General features: G+C 33.9%; 1 protein-coding gene and 1 long non-coding RNA gene across 2 annotated transcripts in view; both read left to right on the forward strand.

The window, feature by feature from the left end:
• The window catches only part of LOC136036309 (uncharacterized), a 487034-nt gene that overhangs the window by 78035 nt on the left and 389579 nt on the right, over nucleotides 1–19420 (forward strand). The window lies entirely within an intron of this gene.
• Nucleotides 1–19420, forward strand: part of LOC136036288 (cadherin-99C-like) — a 33064-nt gene that overhangs the window by 8204 nt on the left and 5440 nt on the right. Inside the window, exons 2-9 of the mRNA XM_065718434.1 lie at nucleotides 223–466; nucleotides 1723–1874; nucleotides 3848–3988; nucleotides 5812–6036; nucleotides 9295–9560; nucleotides 13047–13280; nucleotides 15641–15746; nucleotides 19193–19298. Coding sequence (XP_065574506.1) covers nucleotides 244–466; nucleotides 1723–1874; nucleotides 3848–3988; nucleotides 5812–6036; nucleotides 9295–9560; nucleotides 13047–13280; nucleotides 15641–15746; nucleotides 19193–19298 — 1453 coding nt within the window. The 5' untranslated portion in view covers nucleotides 223–243. The remainder of the gene's footprint in view (nucleotides 1–222; nucleotides 467–1722; nucleotides 1875–3847; nucleotides 3989–5811; nucleotides 6037–9294; nucleotides 9561–13046; nucleotides 13281–15640; nucleotides 15747–19192; nucleotides 19299–19420) is intronic.

Consider the following 19420-nt stretch of genomic DNA (forward strand, 5'->3'; position numbering starts at 1 on the left):
TTTGACATCCAGGATTTTTTTTTGGGGGGTTGGGGAACAAAAAAAAAAATATTTAAAAAAAAAAAAATTCCGTCTCTCAAAGTGATCATCTTTCAGTCCTTGGTCTTTTTTTACCTTTTCGCTGACGACAATTGGGGCAAAGTCCTTGCCAAAGTCCATGTCATAGCATTGCGCAAATCACTCAAGAGTGGTGATAGAATTTTACCATATACCTTGTTTCAGATAGAAGTGAGGGCTTATGATATGGGTGATCCCCAGATGTCGTCAACAGCTTCTATTGCAGTTATAGTTGATCGCATTGGGACAGTCAGCCCAGAAGCTGGGACGGGCTTTGCAGAGACTATTCATTCTGCTTCAATATTAGAAGATGCAGAAGCTAATACTTTAATCAGAACTTTGGTGATTACCAACAAGCCTCCTGAGGTGTCACAGATTTCTTGTGAAGTGATTGAGGGGAATTCTGAAGGTTTGAACGTTTCTAAATTTTAGTTAAATCTTGTAAGTTAAATGTATTTCCAAAAATTTTGGGCCGTAACAAAGATAGTAGAAATCTCAATGGTTTAATTAAGGGTTTCAGATTTGTTTCAGATATTCTATGTCTAAACAATGCAAAAATAATAGTTAGCGAGAGAGAGAGAAAAAGAATAAATAAAAGCAGTAGATATTTTTTTTGATGAATACTCTGTGATCCACAATTAGAGTATTCGGCTATTACTATTATTACTATATTACTAGTACTATAATATTACTAATACATTATATTACTACTACAAGTAACTATTATTGTAAGCAGAAATTAAGTAACTAACTTTATGTGTTTTTGTGTGTGTCTTAACATTTCCATAATGTGGCAAAATATGGAATTGTAATCTATCGTCTAAGTGTGACTTTTAAGAAACAATTTATTTGAAATGTAAAACATTGTATTTCTCGTTGTAAAGCACCTATAAGTTATTGCCCCATATATGCAGGATATTTTTTGTTCGTTTTAAAGTTTAATGTCACCATTGATTTTTTTATTAGTTTCATAAAAGGAAGGAGAAATTTTTAATAGCCTAAAAACACAAAAATATTTCATTTTTACCTACGCAATTTTTTTTAACATAACATTTTTAACCTTATTGTTGTTTTTTTACTAATGTTCATTTCTCTGGGTCTCAAGTAAAGATTTAAGGTGAAGATATGAGTTTTTTTCCTTTTTAGTAAAATAGTAATTTTTCTACTTTTTGTATTGTACATATGGAAATTTGTGTGTTATGTTTATGACTTGCCAAATAAATAGACAAATAGGTGACATAGCACACTATTTTCAAGAAAAAAATCTTCGAATAAGATGCCGAGCGCTGTTTATTTCCTTTAGAAAGAGAGAGAGAGAGCTAGAATTAGATGCCCCAATGCTTACAATGAAAGTTTGTTATAAAATATTGGGTATGTTTTGACTGAATTTAAAATCCAATTGTGAACAGAATGGCTTAGAAGGAAAGAGTTAGTGACTTCTTGTTCATGGAAAAGTTTGACTTTCTTAGAAGGAAAGATTTAAAAAACCCAGGTGATCTTCAAGATAATAAACCTATATAACTAAGGTATTTATGGACAAAGGATTAATGCACAATTGCATTCTAATTTTTTCTCTTGTTTTCCTAGCCATCTTAGAAAGAATTCGTATTGTAACTTTGCCCATCGTCTTAGCTAACTATTACTAAATAGTTTTTTTCTGTTTAGGTCTATTTTATGCTAAAACAAACTTTGAAGGAAATTGTGAGCTTCGGCTTTCTAGACCTGGCCTGGATCATGAACAGAAAATTGCTTATACCGTTATTATAAGATTATCAACATCATTTGGCTTGGTTGGAAGAGGCAAAACAACTGCTAGGGTAAATTTATTATTATTTCATTGTAGCTGGTTACCAGCAATTCGCATGTATGTGAGTCCGCTTCTATTCCGTTGATCCCAAGTTAATCCCTAATTATTCTAAACCCTATTAATAATCGACAGTTCTCTCTTCATCAGTTGAAAAACAACCCTATTCCATAGCAGCCTTGTATATTCCTTAATTTTGTTAAGCATTCCTATATATGAAAGGGCTCATTTGGGTAATGAGACAGATTGGATACCTTATAAGAAATGAGAGAATATACTCAAGGAAAACAGCAAAAAGTGTAACTGGCTCGCACCATTCGAAATTTTAAGTGTAATGCGTAAAGTATGGAACATAATCATTTCTGCTCTTCGTAGAGGGGTAATTAAATGTCTCAACTATCTTTGATTCTGAGATTCTGACTGAAAAATAGTAAAGTCGTCTGAGGCTCCTAATGTCCTCAATAGTTCTTTGCCCAATCAATCTTCCACCTCTCAAAGCCTGTAAGGATAATTGCTAGCTTGTCGGAGTCGTATGATTCTTTCTTTTGATTTGTTTATCGCGGGATTGAATCTCAATAAGGTCTGCTAGAAACTCCGCCAATCCTTATTGCTTGCGAAATTCCCGTTCTAAAGAAATTTTTCCCTTTATTTCTGTGTATTTATGTATGTATTTATGCGACATTAAACACTCCAAAGATATGTAGAGACGGCTGAAACTTACGAACTCCAACTTTAAAAGTCTGATGTCTATCTGGAGGAATAAGACTTATCAAAAACGCTTAAAGTGACGCCATTCTACTTGCTTATAATTCGCTTATATCACCATTTACGCTTGTGAGTCTCGGACTCAAGAAACAGATCATTAGTATCGTATTGTTGCCTCTGAAACAAAATCATTGTGACGTGTTACCGGTATCACTTATGATGAAAGAATCTCCAACATCAACTTTCTCTGTAATCTCAAGTTAAAACTAAACATCATTTACAGAATAGAACTGCATTAGCTTAGAAGGCCTTCTCGACTTAGAAGCCCCCCCCCCCCCCCCTAAAGAGAAGGAATTACAACTTTGCATCATTTATCTTACCGCACCTTCTACGCTTGGAAGAGGATAGAAGTTTGTACAGGAGTTACATAAATAGACTGGTGAAGTATGTGGCCCCTAAACTACCTTCAAGGATGGATGGGACTTAATCAAGTAACTCAAGTAAATTACACGTGCTCACATATATTGTTTTTGTACTTTAATCTCTACTCTGCATATTTTTATTGATAGTACTGAGTTTATTTGCGTTGGACTTCCTTAGGATTTGCGTGTTTCCCAGTTCTCTTCTCGGACCTTCTACTAAAAGAATTTGAAGTAGTTGATCGCGAAAACCTCTTATAAAATCTTTATCATTCGGATTGCATTGCCCTTGAATGGCTTGATTCGTCTCTGAGCGACCGTTGCCATGGGGGAATCATTGAAAACGGTGGTTTTAAACTTCATTGATAAAAAAAAGGTTTACCACGGGGCTCTGCTTTCAGCCTTCTAGATTTCCAGCCCTAAATGATATATTTGATGATTTTAGTTCTGGAATTCATCTTCATCTATTTGCTGATGATTCTAGTCTGCCTCCAGCTTTGGCTCTGCCACTACTTGTGCCCAAAATGTTTCAAATAAAATAAGTGATTAGTGTTTCTCAAATGGCATAATTAGCAATCCCATGTTCAATTTTGAATTTTGAGCTCAGAGTTCTAATCTCCAGCCCCTACCCCTGGGTCTAGGTATGTTTGTAGGAGTCAATCTCAACTAGAGAATAGGAGAAATATATTGATATCTTTGAATTTTGTTTTTTGTATACAGCCTTGATTCTTTTAATTTTTTTCGAAGATTATGGATGATTAGAGCCACAATGCGTATTTTTTATAGTTTAACGTTGGTCGCTTATGTCTCAGTATTTGAGACTTCATTTTATTTATATTTAATATGTTCTCCTTTCTTCTAGATTGATGTCTTTGTTGTTGATGTAAATGATAATGCACCTGTATTTGTTTTTCCTCTGCCCGAAGGAAAGTATACGTACGGGAAATACTGGGGCGCCATTTTGCCGAACTGGAGGCCCGGAGCTCAAATTATGACGCTTACTGTATGTATTTTTATCCTTTAATTTCACTTTTATGGTTCTTTTGTTGAAATCAAAAGAGGTCTGGTACTTTCAAAATACAATAATTACTCCTGATACTGATACGTTTGTTTCTATTTTTGTGTGTGCCATAAGAAGAAATTTTTTTTCTGCATGTAACAAATCCATTCAGTTCGGACAAAATATTCATAAATTAAGGCTATGTGTCTGATTATGCTTGCTGATGTTTGCTCAAATTACTCAATTTTTATCCATAATTGAATCATATTCAAGTTCTATAATTCAAATAACCTTTTAAAGCAGTTCCCAAGATTTATCAGCCCGGGCGTACAGGGAACGTTGTGGAGAGGGGGGCTTAGACCCGTCTATACCCTAATATTTTGAGGTTTTTCAGATTTCTGGGCACTTTTTCATTCAATTGCAGCTGATTTCCATCACCGATCACATTTTTCGGAACATAAGAGGCCATATGGTTCTTCATTTTCAATAAACTGCTGACTGACTTTAGAAGTCCTTCTATTAGATTTGATCCTTTATGTAAACATGTCATACAGATCGTGTCTCCTTTTTTTTCTTGCCTTTTTTTAAGTTACCACTAGTGGTAACTAACGCTAAAACATCGTAGAGAGATGTCGAACGCCTCATTTGAAAGGAAATTGCTATACCTCATGCTTTTTCTAAGTAACAATACATAATATGAAAATTATTATACAAGATGATGTAACACACTTATCTTCCGACAAGAGATGATATAACACATATTTTGTTTGAAAAGTTACTTCTCTGTGTTTATGATGCCATACTTCAGTGGCCCAGCTCCCTTATTTCTTGTGGTTCTTTCTTTATTAGATTGTCACTAGTGGCCTAAGAAAAAATCAATCTGACTCTAAGCCCTTGCTTCAATTCTCAATCTTTACTGTAAACTATATACCATATCGGGATAAAGCTTTAGCCCTTTACTCATTGACTATAGTAAAGAACAAACCGGAGCGATTCAGACAGCAGAGTCACTCAAATAAGACATCTTACCTCAGAGAACCAACCTTTCAAAAATATGTATTGTTTTTCTTGTCAAAAGATATATGATATATCCTCTTATATATGAAGATGGTGTTTTTGTCGAATGTTATACCTTATCGTTGGTATAATGGTTTGTTACTTACAGAAAATAGAAAACTGGAAACTGGACATGTCAGTAAGAATTCTTAGTTTTGCATGGAATGTGAATTAACCAAAGAAGCTCTTAACCATCATTCTGATTCTGATAGAGCATTTCAGTAGCTGCTAAACTTCGGCAAAATGTATAAGGCCGTGTTTTATAGCAGCTGTCATTTTCACTTGCCAATAGAGCTATGTACTCTCCGTTAGTTTACTGGTCTCATAGAACTATAGCGAAAAAGGAGACACTCAATTTTTTGTCACTTATCTTTGGGAGCTTATGTCTCAGAAGTACTTTCATAATGTGAGCTACTTTGATACTGAGTTTTTATTACAAAATTAAATCATATAATCTAAAGTGCATTCAGTGAAAAAACAAAACTGCTCTACTGATCTAAATATATCTGTAAAGTTCTATAAAGCTCGATAAATAAAGTTCTTCAATCAATTTAGCTTGAAATAACACCTAGAACTGATGTGTAGCTTAAATTAATATTTTGGTTGTGTGTTCCCTTATCACGCCCTTTGGGCGATATCAGCTAGTCTGATCTTGTAATCGTCTTTTAAACAATCTTTCTGAAAGGTGTGGTTTTAGGGAACGGTCTATGGTTTGTGATTATAAGCCTATATATTGTGCGTCCTTATTAAGATTTTATTCTGTTTTTTAGGCCCGTGATGAGGACAGTGGAAAATTTGGGGAAATAAATTACTACCTTGGCAACAATGATGGTAAAACGAATCTTCTAGATTTGGATTCCAAATCTGGAATAATATCTTTAAAGACTTCAATTGGAAATATCACTGCAGATTCTCTTCCAAGTAGATTTAATGTATATGCTAGAGATAATCCTGGCTCCAGCATGGGATTCCATGAAACCCCAATAACAGTCTATGTAAGACCTTTCTTCTTTTATTGAACTAATAAATTGTGTGCTAAACAAGCGTCTTAAGCCAATATATTTAGCAAACATATCCAAAATAAATCACATTTTCATCTAGTTTTTACTATCTTGTGTCTCTAAAATTCAAAGGATCCAATATCCTCCAGAAACTAATATTTTTTTATAAAAAAAAGATGTGTTTTCAAATAAATAGGAGTCTGGTAAAAAATTCCAAATCAGCTTTGTGCAACCTCCCTATTGATTTGTGCAAATTTTTTGGAGTCTGAACTTTTTTTGATTGTATCCAAATTTAAACAACTGGATCGCAATTTTTGGTGATTTAAAGAGAAGGATATATTAAAATTATTAATTTTAAATTTTGTCCAAAGTCTCTATTTTGTATGAAAAGGAGCCAATGACACAAAACGTTCAAGAACCTCATATGGAAATGAACAATGTACCCTGCTCAGTCACTTGACCAGTTCCGTAGTTTTAGGCTAATCACAGAATTCCTTCCTCTATGCTTGTTTGAGAAACTAAACTCTATTTATCAGAAATTTTTTGTTTCCTAAGTTTTAAGAATGTTATCGATTTGTTATATTCGCTTGCTTGAAACCATATTATTTGCAGAAAGTAGAATGATTGGTTCAAAAATTTGTGCATGTATGAAAAATATGCTTTTCACACGTAATTATGTTTCAGGCAAACATATAAATAAGGATTTTTGTAATAATTACTCATATTAATCCACTTCCATTTCATGCAAGGATCAAAAAAAGGTTTGCTGAGTTGTACATATCGTTGCATAGCTGTATCCGTTGATTGAAACATTTATCAAGATCAAATTTGAATTCCTTAACGTGCTCTTGTTTTATTAGTTTAAAAAAGAAATCTTTGAATAGTAAAGAGCGATTTCAAATCTTAAAATGAGCAAAAATTAGCTTTACATAATTATCAGACTTAAAGAAGAAACTACTTGGAATTAAGAAAAGAACTACATAACGAGAAGAAATTACGATGAAATACGATGTCAAACTTAAAACAAACAGAAATTATCACACGTGAGTGGGACTCTAATACCCTTCTCAAATGTTGCCAAAGATTCCATGTTGCTTCTTCTTTTAAGTATGCTTCTGTCTGTTTGTTTATTTACTTTCTCCTCATTTATAGACTGATTAATGGATTGCTCAAATCCAATTCGCTCGAAACAGCAGCATATAACCACAGCTCCCACATATTGTACGAAGATGTGAATTCTGTTTTTTTTCTTTGTAGTTACTTCAATAAAATGCTTGAAAAGGCTGGTACTTGCTTGATGGGAATGAAGAAACTTCAGTAAAGTTGTCTAAGAGACAGAAATAGAAAAGTTTTATCAAAGCTATGTAAGAATCAAAATCAATATAAGAGGTAGTTAGTAAGAGGTGACTTGATCAAACAGTTCATGGCCGCGAACTGTAATTAAGAAGGAACTCGGCTCAATAGTAACCCAAACTATAAGAAACAGTACTTTGATGTCAAAAGATGTATCAAAAGAAATTGGCTTTATGCTGATTCCAAACAAGTACCCTTCATTGAGTTTAGTGTTACCAATCAAAAGCTACAAGCCTCAGAAAATTTGTCTGATTTTCAAAAAAGGAGAGAAACTTCCCTAAAAGGTCAAGGAATCTTTTTGAAAAATCCTACCATCAGATTCAGAGTATGGGAGAACCCTATTGTAGAGGTTTCAAGCTCCCATCTGCAAAGTTGTGGAACTTTGTAATTTTTTTTTGCCAGAAAAAAGATTCACGATGCGTGTTTATTTATTTTTTTTCTAGGGGTGTTTGTATCCAACCAATCATCCTAGAATATCGAGAAAGGACTCACTCGAACGGAATTCAAAAGTTCTTGTGCCCTTTTTAAGTGACCAAAAAGATTATAGGGTAACTAACTCCCTCCGGCGCTCCTTTTTCCTAAAGTCGCCTGATCAAAATTTTGAGGCAGCAATTTTCTTCGGTATAATTGAAAGGTCTATTATCTATACCCAAGATACGAAAGGTCCAATAACTATTGCATTTGCTATTGGGAAGTATACAGACATCTTCTTTTTTTTTTTTGGGGGGGGGGGGTATTTTAGGCTAGATGGAATTTTACACGGGGAAATTTTCTGTGGTGAGGGAAGTTTCTGGGGGGAAATTTTATAGTGGAAGAATTTGCCTGAATCCTATACGAAATTCTTTTTGTTTGTCTTACTTTCTCTTTGGTGACTCAATTTTACGTGTGGCGATGTTGCGGGGCAATTGTCCAGAGGAAATGTTCAACGCGGTTGCAATTGTCTGCAGGATTTTTTCATGGAATTCTGCGGGAGAAGTTCTCCGTGGAGTAATTTTGGGCGGGAGGGAGCTACGATCTAGGGCGGGCTTATGGGGAAAATTTTCCACGCAGGGGTGGGGGATTTACGGCATGATTTAGAAAATCAGAAATTACAGTCTTTTTCAAATGAAAGTATTGTATGGGAACATTTTCAGGCAGAATCGTCCGCCAGAAATTGTCCAGATGAATGGGGAGAGGGTATTTCGTATGGGAAGAACTTTCCGTAGAAAAATTTTTCGTGGGAGTGGGGAAGTTTTTCATGGAGAGGGAGCTGGATTTCTCAACATTTTTTGAAAAACGGCCAGAAATTAAACATCAAAAAAGTTTTTTCAGCTGAAAGTAAAGAGCAATATTAAAACTTAAACAAACAGAGATTATTCTATAAATGAGAGCGGGTGTCTCATTTTCAATACCTTGCTCTTGACGCTAAAGTTCGACTTTTTGTCCCAATCCTTTAAGAACGACTCCTGAAATATAAGGTCCTCTTAATTAGAATAAGAAACTAAAAAGGTTTTAGCGTGAAGAACGAGGTATTTTGGAGTTGGCAATTGCCCTCATATACGGAATAATTTGGGTTTGTTTTATATTTTAATGTTGTTCCTTACTTTTAGTTGAAAAAAAACTTTGTTTTTTTATTTATGTTAAACTATGAAGATGTTAGTTGTTATTTGTCCGATGTGTTATGCGATGTGGTGACGATCTCAAATGAGTATTGCTAGATAAAAATATTTTGAATAACATTTTTAGTTGGAAACCCTATAACCAGAGTTCCTGTCTTTATTTTATTTCTAGTTCGAACTAGTTGAAGCGTATCTTATATACTTCTAATATAAATCAGTTCCAGGGGATTCGAATTAGTTTAATACGGAAAAATTTGCATCATCTTTAATGCTTGAAACTTATGTTTTATTTATTTTTAAGATTGGGGTGCTACAAAACCACCAAGAAATTGTGATGATTATTCGAGGAAGTCGCAAAGAACGAGTAGAAAAGGATAAGGAGAGAATACTTGAGATCTTGCAGACCCGACTGGGTCTGGCGGTGAGAATAGCAGCAATTAAAGAGCACGAGTTTTTGGATGATTCTGGGACAGTTATGAAAAATTCAGAGTCAACTGATATAATCTTCTACTGTATAGATTCAGATTTTGACAGGATTCTTCCAAGAGAGAATCCACAGATAGTTAAGTAAGCTTTATCTATAATTTTAATTTACGCTTTGTAAATTAGGAACAATACAGGAAATCAAAAATCCATAGCCATGCAAAAGGATTGAAATCCTTGTTTAACTTTTATTTTAGCAAGATTTAGCATGTCCGTCTTTCTTTTAAATGTACCCATGATGGTAAAGAGGTTAAAAAACCTGGTATTGAACCTTACAGTTCCTACCGGCTGTGCTGATCTCCGTTTCGTGCAATAGGGGGCTGGGGCCAACCACACTGTGCTTTCGCACACCCTTCCTGTATACCTTCCTCCAGATTTTTCCAGGTACCCATTTCGAGATGGGTCCACTCTGGCTGAGCTTACAGAGTCACGCCACTGACCTTCAACACAAATCAAATAATTGAGTACACTAGCATTCGAACCCTCACCCACTCGACAAAAAATCCTAAATCCAGCGCACCAATCCACTCGGCTAGGACAGCTATACCCATGAAGCCTCGGTTTTAAATCAAGTATTTGAATTGTCTTCCACTGGGGCTCCACATAATATTTCACCCATTACTTGGGCATTTTCAATCGTCCTGATGAAAGTTGTTGCGGACGGTTTGGAGTCTGTTATCTTGGATCGTAAGCCATCTGAAGGTAGTTCTCAGCCCTGGAACTAAATTTTAGATTAAACTTTCTTCTTCTTCACATTTTAAAGTCAAGACAGACTGAGCCCTACCCTACAGGATTTTCATGGAATGATAATTGTTAAAACCCCCACTCTCCTGTAAAATTTATTTTGGCACATTCTGATTCGCCACGAAAGATTTTAAATATCAACAAATGTAATTACCTGCGACGCTTAACGACTTTTTTTGTGTGGAAGATGATGCTTCTACTCAGGGTTGCCAGTTCTACCCGCCCCCTCATACCCATAATTTTCTCCTTCTCCACTGTTGTTCCTTGGTTTTCCTAAAACGATACTGCTGCACAAAACAATTTCAATTATTAATTTTTTGTATAGTCCTGCTAATTTATTATTAAAGACAAATAGGATTCAACCTATAGCCGTCCCAACAAAAGTACTACACGAGAAAAATTTTGAATGAACCATGAAAACAACTATGATGCACGCCATAAAATGTTTATTTTCATCACAATCAACGTCGCCAATAATTTATTAGATGCACATTTAATAAACATAAATAACTCATATGGAATAACTTATATAACTCAAATAGGCCTGAATGATCTGATAATTCCTATGTCTGGATGTCTTATATTTAATACATATGTTAAAAGTTTTAGCATAACAATTATTAAAAATTCAATTTTCAGTTGTTTATTAAGATAGCTATTGAATCGAGGCCAATATTTTAAAATTCAATCAGGTCAAAAAAATATCTTTGTGAAAAAGAGCCAAAATTATTTTTTAATGATTAAATAAAAGAAAAAAAATGTCTTAAAAAAGAGCAAGATCTTGTAGAATTCTGCACAATTAGTAGAATTTAGAAAAAAAAAACCATCAAAAGTAAAGCAGTTTTAAATGTGAACAACCGTCGAAAATACGTTCTTTCAAAGAAAAAATAAAAAAAAGTTTTTTTAAATGAACGTAAGGAGCGACATTAAAACTTAACACGAACAGAAATTATTCCGTATATGAAAGGAGCTTTTCCTCCCCAACGCCTCGCTCTTTACGCTAAAGTTTGACTCTTTCTCTTAACTCTACTTCTTAAAACAGTAAAAAACTAATATTAAACATTAAAATTGGTATCAAAATTTCATTTTTTTTAGTTTCGGTTACTATTGAGCCGGGTCGCTCCTTACTACAGTTCGTTACCACGAACTGTTTGAAAATGATGAAATAAAAATATAATATGGATTCGAAGCCAGTTCTAACTTTCAACTCTTAAAATTAACATCACAACTTATTTTCAAAAAAAAACTCACAAATGTACTAAATAATTTCCTAATACATTTGTCAGACTAAACTAGTCATATTGGTTTAACAAACTTCATAGGAAAAGGTCAGTATGGTCGCTAATCTTCGTACATTCATAATAGTTTGATTTGCCAAGAAGTAGGGGAACCTTTACAGAAGTCAATGTTTTCCTTTTGTTTGACACATATTTTTCAACAGAGCCGTAAAATTTACACTCAGGCTACTGATTTATAAACGCATTTAACAAAATATACCCCAACCTACACTGCCAAAATATTATGGGAAGCAGTAACAGTATTTAATATTTCTCCCTCACGGATCTTCTATTCGGTTAGCAACAGTAGCCTTGACGATTCTAATCAGTTTATTCATGAGCCTGATCGGTTCCAAACAACCATTCTAAACAATTTCAACTAAAACTTGTGGAAAGTTTATGTAACTTAGACTCGCTGCTTGTTGACAAAAGACTTTCTTACTACTAAAATAACGATTTGGGTCTTTCTAAAAGTTTATATCAGATTTTAATCATGTTTGTTCTTTTTGTTTTATTGCTCCTTTCGTAATCATGGCTAAGAAGGTACTATCAATTCCTAAGCAGTAATAAGTACGCCAGTTATGTACGGGCTTTGAACTTGTTATCCAAAAATTCAAAGAAAGTAATTAGACTTACATGTTTAAACTGAGAACACTTTTTATATTCTGTACCCGCCAAATTTTAATATTATTTTTTAGAATAGGGTTAGACAATTGCCACAATTGCACAAAACACAATTGCAGAAGGCATATAGTGTTAGAGTTTCAAAAACATATTGTGATATTTTTTTTGTGTATCAAATAATTATTCCAATAAGTTTCTTTTTACTTACTATTTTACATTTTTCCTTGATGAAAAATCCTGTAATGTAGAGCATGCAAGAATTGAAAAAAAGAAAAAGAATTTATGGCTGTAGTTTTTGTAGTGAATAAAGTGTATTATGGCCATCAAATAGCAGTTGATATTGCGCATGCCAAATGATATATTAGATTAGTTTACATATTACATGTCAATGCTGCTGACAACGTTCAGAATTAGGGACGCCTTTTGATAGCTAGAGACCATGATTCGAAGGGATTAGTATCTAAGTGGATCAAGTCCTGGAATAAGTGGCTTTTGATATAGAGGCTCTTGAATGGAGGTTCTAAAATTTGATCTTCTTGTAACTTCGGGTTGAGAAAGTATTGAGCATGTAAAATGCAAGACTGACTTCCTATGATGGACATAGTTACCTTTTGGCGATTGATTAGAATCAGTAAAGAACACCAAATCGGATATATCTGGTTCACATTTGCAAGGAAAAGAAGCCCGAAATTCTTTAGAATTCTTCAGTGATTACTTAAATATCTTTGCCAACGCACGAATACGCTTTTGCACACACTTAAGAAGTTTAGAGTTTAAGCTACGTTGGGGTAATATTGCTTTGAAAAATTTTAAAAAAGGAATTGGCCTACTTTGATACTGAAATCTCCGCTATACACATTTTATGTTGTAATCTTATGGGAGGTTTTTTCTTAAGTCAAGTTAATATCTGAAATTTGTCTTTCAGTGGGCTGTTCAGTGATACTGCTCGTACACAGATCTCAAATTATATTGCTACATACCTGTCTCTAGAAATGCAGGACATTCGAGGTCCTTTGGATTCCACACAAACTTCTGGTCATTCTTTAAGTGCCAGCATTATAGGATGGAATGGATTACCATTGGCACTTGTCGCTCTCTGTGCAGTTGTAATTCTTACTGGATTGTTTTCCTCAGTTTATGTCTGTTGTAATTGGTCTAAGTAAGTTTAATTCAGTATACTTTTGAGGCATTACGTTTCAAATTCTCCTAGATTAGATGATCCTAATTTTTTAGCGTGTCTTTTTGAGTATTTAACACGATATTTCATCCATTTAGAGTTGGCTAAACTATTTGGTAGTTTTGTATTATACGAGAAACATTCGAGAATTTGTATCGTGAATGACGCGAACATGAGACAAGAAACAGGTCAAGCAACTTCTATATACCAGACAATCAGCTTCGGCACGGTTGGAAAATACATTTGAGCTATATTTTATTTAAGTATTTAGTTGGGTTTTTGGTTAGGTTAGGTTAGAATAGGTTTTCTTAGGCTACGTATTTAATATCTGCTATGCTTTACCCCCCATTCCTCCTAATTTGTAAATATATAGCCTTTTTTTGTTTCTAAACTATTATATCTTCATCATAATTTTGTTTTATTTCATTAGCATTAACCAAACTTCACTTTTCAAGCGTTTCTCGTATAACACTTAAATACAAATATTTTTTATTAAAAAAAAATATTTGCTCTATTTAGAAAACGTATCAAAATCCTTTCTTAAAATTTGGAGTGCACTCTCCTCGGGGTTTGTAATCCCCTAGTTGGTAATCTTTAATGGTGACAATGAAGTCAATGATCTATCTTTTTCTTGTCATATCGTATGAACCATAAAGATACACATACATGCCCGAAAAAACCTGGATAGGACCTTGACTGGACGTTTTTCAACCCCACACTTTAAAAAACCCAAGAAAGCCATATTTTAGCATGTTCACCGATGATGTGTTGGTTTTTTCTCTACTGCTAGTCGGGCGTTGTAATATCATAGGGAGCTGTTTAAATGTTCATTTGAAATCCCAATACTCTTATATCTGTGCTTTTTTAAATCCATCTTGGTGTTGTTACAAAAATTTAAACAAGCAGCATTTTCTGGGGTCTTTATGCATTTTTATGTATCTGACCTCATAACATTGTGCTAAATACCTAATAAAAATAGTAATTCGCTCTTTACTAGGTCTCGGGTAAGTAAAAGCCGAAGGGATACTGTTTTCAGGAATGGAGATTAATGATTGTCCGGAAGTAGCGAACAGTTAACAATTATATAAGTAGATGTATAATCTATACGTCTGAACAGTTTTCTTTTCAGTGTTTGATGGAAAAACCACTTTGGTGTAGAACTTACTAGCGTGAAATGAAGATGATAAAGGGCAGAATGCGTTTTTTAAACACTGTCTCAAATTCGATTTATCATCCAATTTTTTTCGCTACTTATTTTTAATAACACTAAAGCTGAGAACTCAGCTTCGCACGTATACAGTGATAAAAGGCGTTCAAATTTTTGCTTAAGCATGGATTCTCGTTTTGACTGCCCGACCGAAAATTAATTAGGTGCTTACAGTTTCAAACGCTTTTTCAAGTCAGTTTCATAAGAGATTTCATTCAAGTCTGACGACTGCTTGGTCGCTAAGATTTAACAATTCATTACTTTCGACGGAAAAAAAAACCTTTAATCTCCGTAATATTTGAAGGAATTTCACAAAATTAGTTATTGAAACTATTTTTAAGCTCAGAAAGATGTTTCGTTTAAACTGGTAATATTTTCTAGATGTGAATCTCTGTCATTATAGTTTTGATGGATTTAAATGAATTTATGGAATGTTTTCAATGTTTTAAAATTTATTGTAGAAAGTCTTTTTTTTCTACTGCATCATTTTTTTAAAAATGTCACTTGAAAGTTTTTCTGATACTTTGAAATTATTTGACAAAAGTCTTTCTACTTTGAATTTACTTCATTAAATGCAGAAAAGATATTGCGCAAGTAAACTACTTTCATCAACCACTATTTTTAAAATAGTGGGTGCTCATTCAGAAATAACAACCCCTTGTCTTTTAGCTCGAAAAACGTTTTTAAATGTTTCCTTTTGAAAGCCGCAGTTATTTGCAATACAGGAAGAGGCGGCATCGACCACTCCCCATTTCCTTGCATGATTCGGTAAAAAAAAAAAATCTGGTATCTGATGGAAGAAATTTTATGTAGCTTAGAGCTTGACACATTTTTTCAAAGTTTTCTCAAATATAATATGTAAACAGAAGTTATTTATTTTTACAATGTCTTTTTTGTGACATTTCAAACTTCTTCTACTACCCTATTTGGGAAACGGTGGGTTAGCATATAAAATACAAGCAATAGGATTATTTAATAGACAAATTAGAAAGAACAAGTTCACTATGATAAAAAGTCTAACAAATCCGCAAATATTTAGTTGCATTGTCATACTGAATTGTTTTTTTTTTCTTTTCTTTTTTTTACGTCCAACATTAAGGATTTTTAAGTTCCTAATTCGCTTTTTTTTTATCAGGTACAAGAAGAAAAGAGACCATCGTCCACCACCAGTATACTTCGTGCCAACGTTTACAGGAGTCACAACGTCAAGCGAATTCAACCCAAAACCTTACGAGGTTCAGGTAGTTTCTGTATATTGGCATGTATGGTTTTCCGCACTACGTACCGTATGCAGCCGTTATAACAGCTAGATTGATAAACATAATCAATACTAAATAGTCAAACAGAAAAGGCACCATTTCCCTACCGATAATTTTTAAGCTTATAATTATAACAAAATGTATATGCAATAATTGTAAATAGGTAGGTAGGTAGGTAGGTAGGTAGGTAATTTTATTCAAAAAACAATACAATAAACTTTCATTCATCAGCTAAAAAAATAGGCCGCAATGGCCTGTAAGCATAGCTGACATCAAATACGATCCATTTCTTTAATATATTTCACTTACATCAAAAAGAAAAATAAATAAGATAAATAAACTATAAAAAAAGAAAAAAAAACACAAAAAAAGAAAATTTAACAAAATGGGGGGAGATACCCCTCTCTCAATCTAAAATACTCAACATTACTAATTGTTCAGAAGTATATTATATAAAATGCATTATGCAATAATTGTAGCTCTTGTCCTTACCATCTACCTACATAAATGGTAAGGGTCTGTAGCTCCCTGCCCAAGCAATAATTTTTTAGCTAAAAATGGTCGAGCGACGCTATATAACGTTTGCCCCTGTGGTCCTCATATATATTAGAGTAGCCCCATCATACATAGGATAAATACGCAGGATAAAGGATAAAAATATCATTTAAAGAATAAAATATAAATATTTTATTACAAATCGAAGACAGGAAGGACCATCTAGTACTGTCTAAATTTAATCTAAAGCAGAAGGGAAGGTAGCCACCTTCCGAGACCTTTTGGTGTTTTACACTTAAGGATCAGACTTTGAGAGGAACTTTCCAGGAACAGTTGGCTATGAAACTGGAGAGTTTAAAATTTGACTATGTAAAAGATATGTGTAATAATTCAAGGAACATTTGTTTCTGAAGTGGGAGAAGGTGCCTAAGAGAGAAAAGTTAGAAACGCAACTAGGAATATTAGCGAAAACGTTTTAAGCTTGGTAGAAAAGAGGAAGTGCTTATACAAAAATTTCTCGAATTATAGATCATATGAGAATAAGAGAAAATTAAGGGAAGTAGAGAGGGCATTAAATTATGAATTAAGGAGTTGTAAAACGGAGGCATGTTAGAGAATTCAGAGGAAGTAGTCCGTCTGTACTTGTTCCAGTTAAAGATAGGGCCTCAATTACTGATAAGGATAGTGTTGAAGAGTGATGGGCAGAACATTTTGAGAATATGTTGAACAGTGAAAAAGTTGTAGGAAATTAGATAGACATGAGTGAAATTTTTTTGACAATTTGGAAGTGAAGGAAGATTTATTTTGCGAAAGGAGTTAGAGACAGTTCTAAAAGGGTTAAAAATAATAAAGCCTGAGGGGAACTAGTGCGATTAATGAGCTTCTGAAATGTTGTGGTTGCGAAATTAGAAATAAATCACTGACAATTATGAATATAATTTTCTAAAAAGGGGAAGTACCCAATGAATTTTAGGAAAACCTTGATTAGCTCCTTTTGAATAAAGATTATAAGAGTGAGTGTGTTAATTATGGTGGCACTAACTTGGTTTCCATAGGAAGCAAATTACTTAGCATGACGATACTTATTAGACTTACAGATGCAGTTGGTAAATTTTTTGGAAAAGAACAGTGTGGCTTTAGGAAGGTAAGTGTATGTGAAAAAAAAAAATCACTCTTAGGTTCATAATTGATAATTATCTGAATCATTATATCTCTTAGTCTTTAGTTTTATAAATTACGAACCGACATTTAATTCAGCCGATGGAATTGACTTAGCGATGGTCCTATCTTTGTATGGTATACATATAAGTACGTAAAAGTTATTAGTGCTAGGTACGAGAACAATTTTGCTATGGTTAAGGTAGAAAGTGAAGCTTACAGTTAATTTGGAGTGAGTCATGAGTTAAGCAGGTTTGCATCCTATCCCCATTATTTGGATTATTTTGATTGAATTAATTCTAAGGAATACGGAAAAATCTATGGGATAGCACAGAATCAAACAATTACGTAATATTCTCCTAGACTTAAATTATAAAGAGAGTTTAGATAAAAGGTTCCTTGATAAATGATAGCAAATTAATACATTTTTTGAAGTTTTGAGACTTCAGGGCGCAAGAATAGGCTTGTAAATTAATTTTAAGAAGACTAAATGGCTTGGAATGGGAATAAATAATGCTGAAGAGGTGATGCTGGGTAAGGATAAGATTGATCAAGTAGATAGCTTCATTTACCTGTGTAGTATTTTCATAAAGATGAATCAGACCGTCCACGAATGATGCGGGAAGAGGTCATAAGGAATTGTTTAAAGGAAACTGGAAGTTCGCGAGAAGGGGTAAAGAGTGAAGCATTGAATGGATTTTAATGGACAAGAATCGTGCGAGACTGTGTGTGCCTCAGGCGACTCTGTGCTGTATTGAGTTTTAGCAGTATTAGTAGTAAAGGGATAGTTCTGTAAAATCTGATAAATATAGTGAAATACTAGCTTTACCTTCCTTAAGTTATAATTTTTCCTGGCAAGGTTTGAGGTAACAGTTGTTTTCCTAATCTGTAGGTTTAGAGGAAGATTTTGCTTTACATTTTATTAATTACCGTCAATATTAAAAGCTATAGGCACGTGCTGCACCATATTCTGTGTTCCGAGCATTATTTTTAAAGTCAGAGAGAAGTATAATAGACAACCCTATTGCTGGAGAGGTTTATTGCCCAAACTCATTGCTAAGACATACCACAAATGCGAAATGGCATCACTGAACAAAGAAACGGATATGATGAGGGAACGGTGGATAAATTTATCCTGGAGGCTCAGGATTTATTCTCGTGGGCAGACTCTATTTCTCAATTTATCTAGAAGAAAGAATTAGTCCCAGTGAGGAAGTTTCTACCCCCTCCCCCCCTCCTTGTGTTAGATATGATGCAAATAAAGGCTTAGATTACTATAGATTTCATCGATCCTGCTTGTGTTAGGTATATTTTTAGGGGATTTACTGCCTTCAGTTGTGTAGTCAGTGGGAGGTGGTAAGAGCCCAAATGTCACTGAAATATTAAAGAAAGAAAAAATGCACAGAAATTTGTAGTTTTTGTGCATAAATGGCTATGAAGAGATTTACGTTGGTGGTTGGAATTGATAAGTCAAGTTTTGTCGTTCATTCTCGTCTTAAGGTTATTGGGGTAACGTCTTCAGACAATTTAATTTACTATTAAATATATCTTACGTGTCCTTGGTTCTTCCTTTAAGAAATATTTCATTCGAAATCTCATCGTTAGTGCAGGTTGTATTTATAGTAACCAAATTGTTTCGCTAGAATTCGAAACTGTTTACTTATAGTTACAATAATAAGCATACTCTCAGTGAAAGGAACAGAAAATTCAGGTTCTGTATGCTAAATGGATGTTTCTAAGGTGAGAAATTGTCAAGAATTGTTTACATCTTTCAGGTAATGGAGATGAGTGTGAACAGTGATGACTCAGATAGATCAGATGATCTTCAGCCTGGTTTGGTTGCTCATAGACAATTTATTAGTAAGAGGAGAAGCTTATATGGTAAGCATTTGATTATTGATTAATTCATTACAGATGGGGCACATCAACATTAGTTTATATCTTACGCGGGATGTTTAAACTTTTAAAATATTTATTTGTTGGATTGGGCCCAGTAAAATCTA

The sequence above is a fragment of the Artemia franciscana genome, chromosome 15, assembly GCF_032884065.1.
Source record: "Artemia franciscana chromosome 15, ASM3288406v1, whole genome shotgun sequence".
NCBI classification, from domain to species: domain Eukaryota; kingdom Metazoa; phylum Arthropoda; class Branchiopoda; order Anostraca; family Artemiidae; genus Artemia; species Artemia franciscana.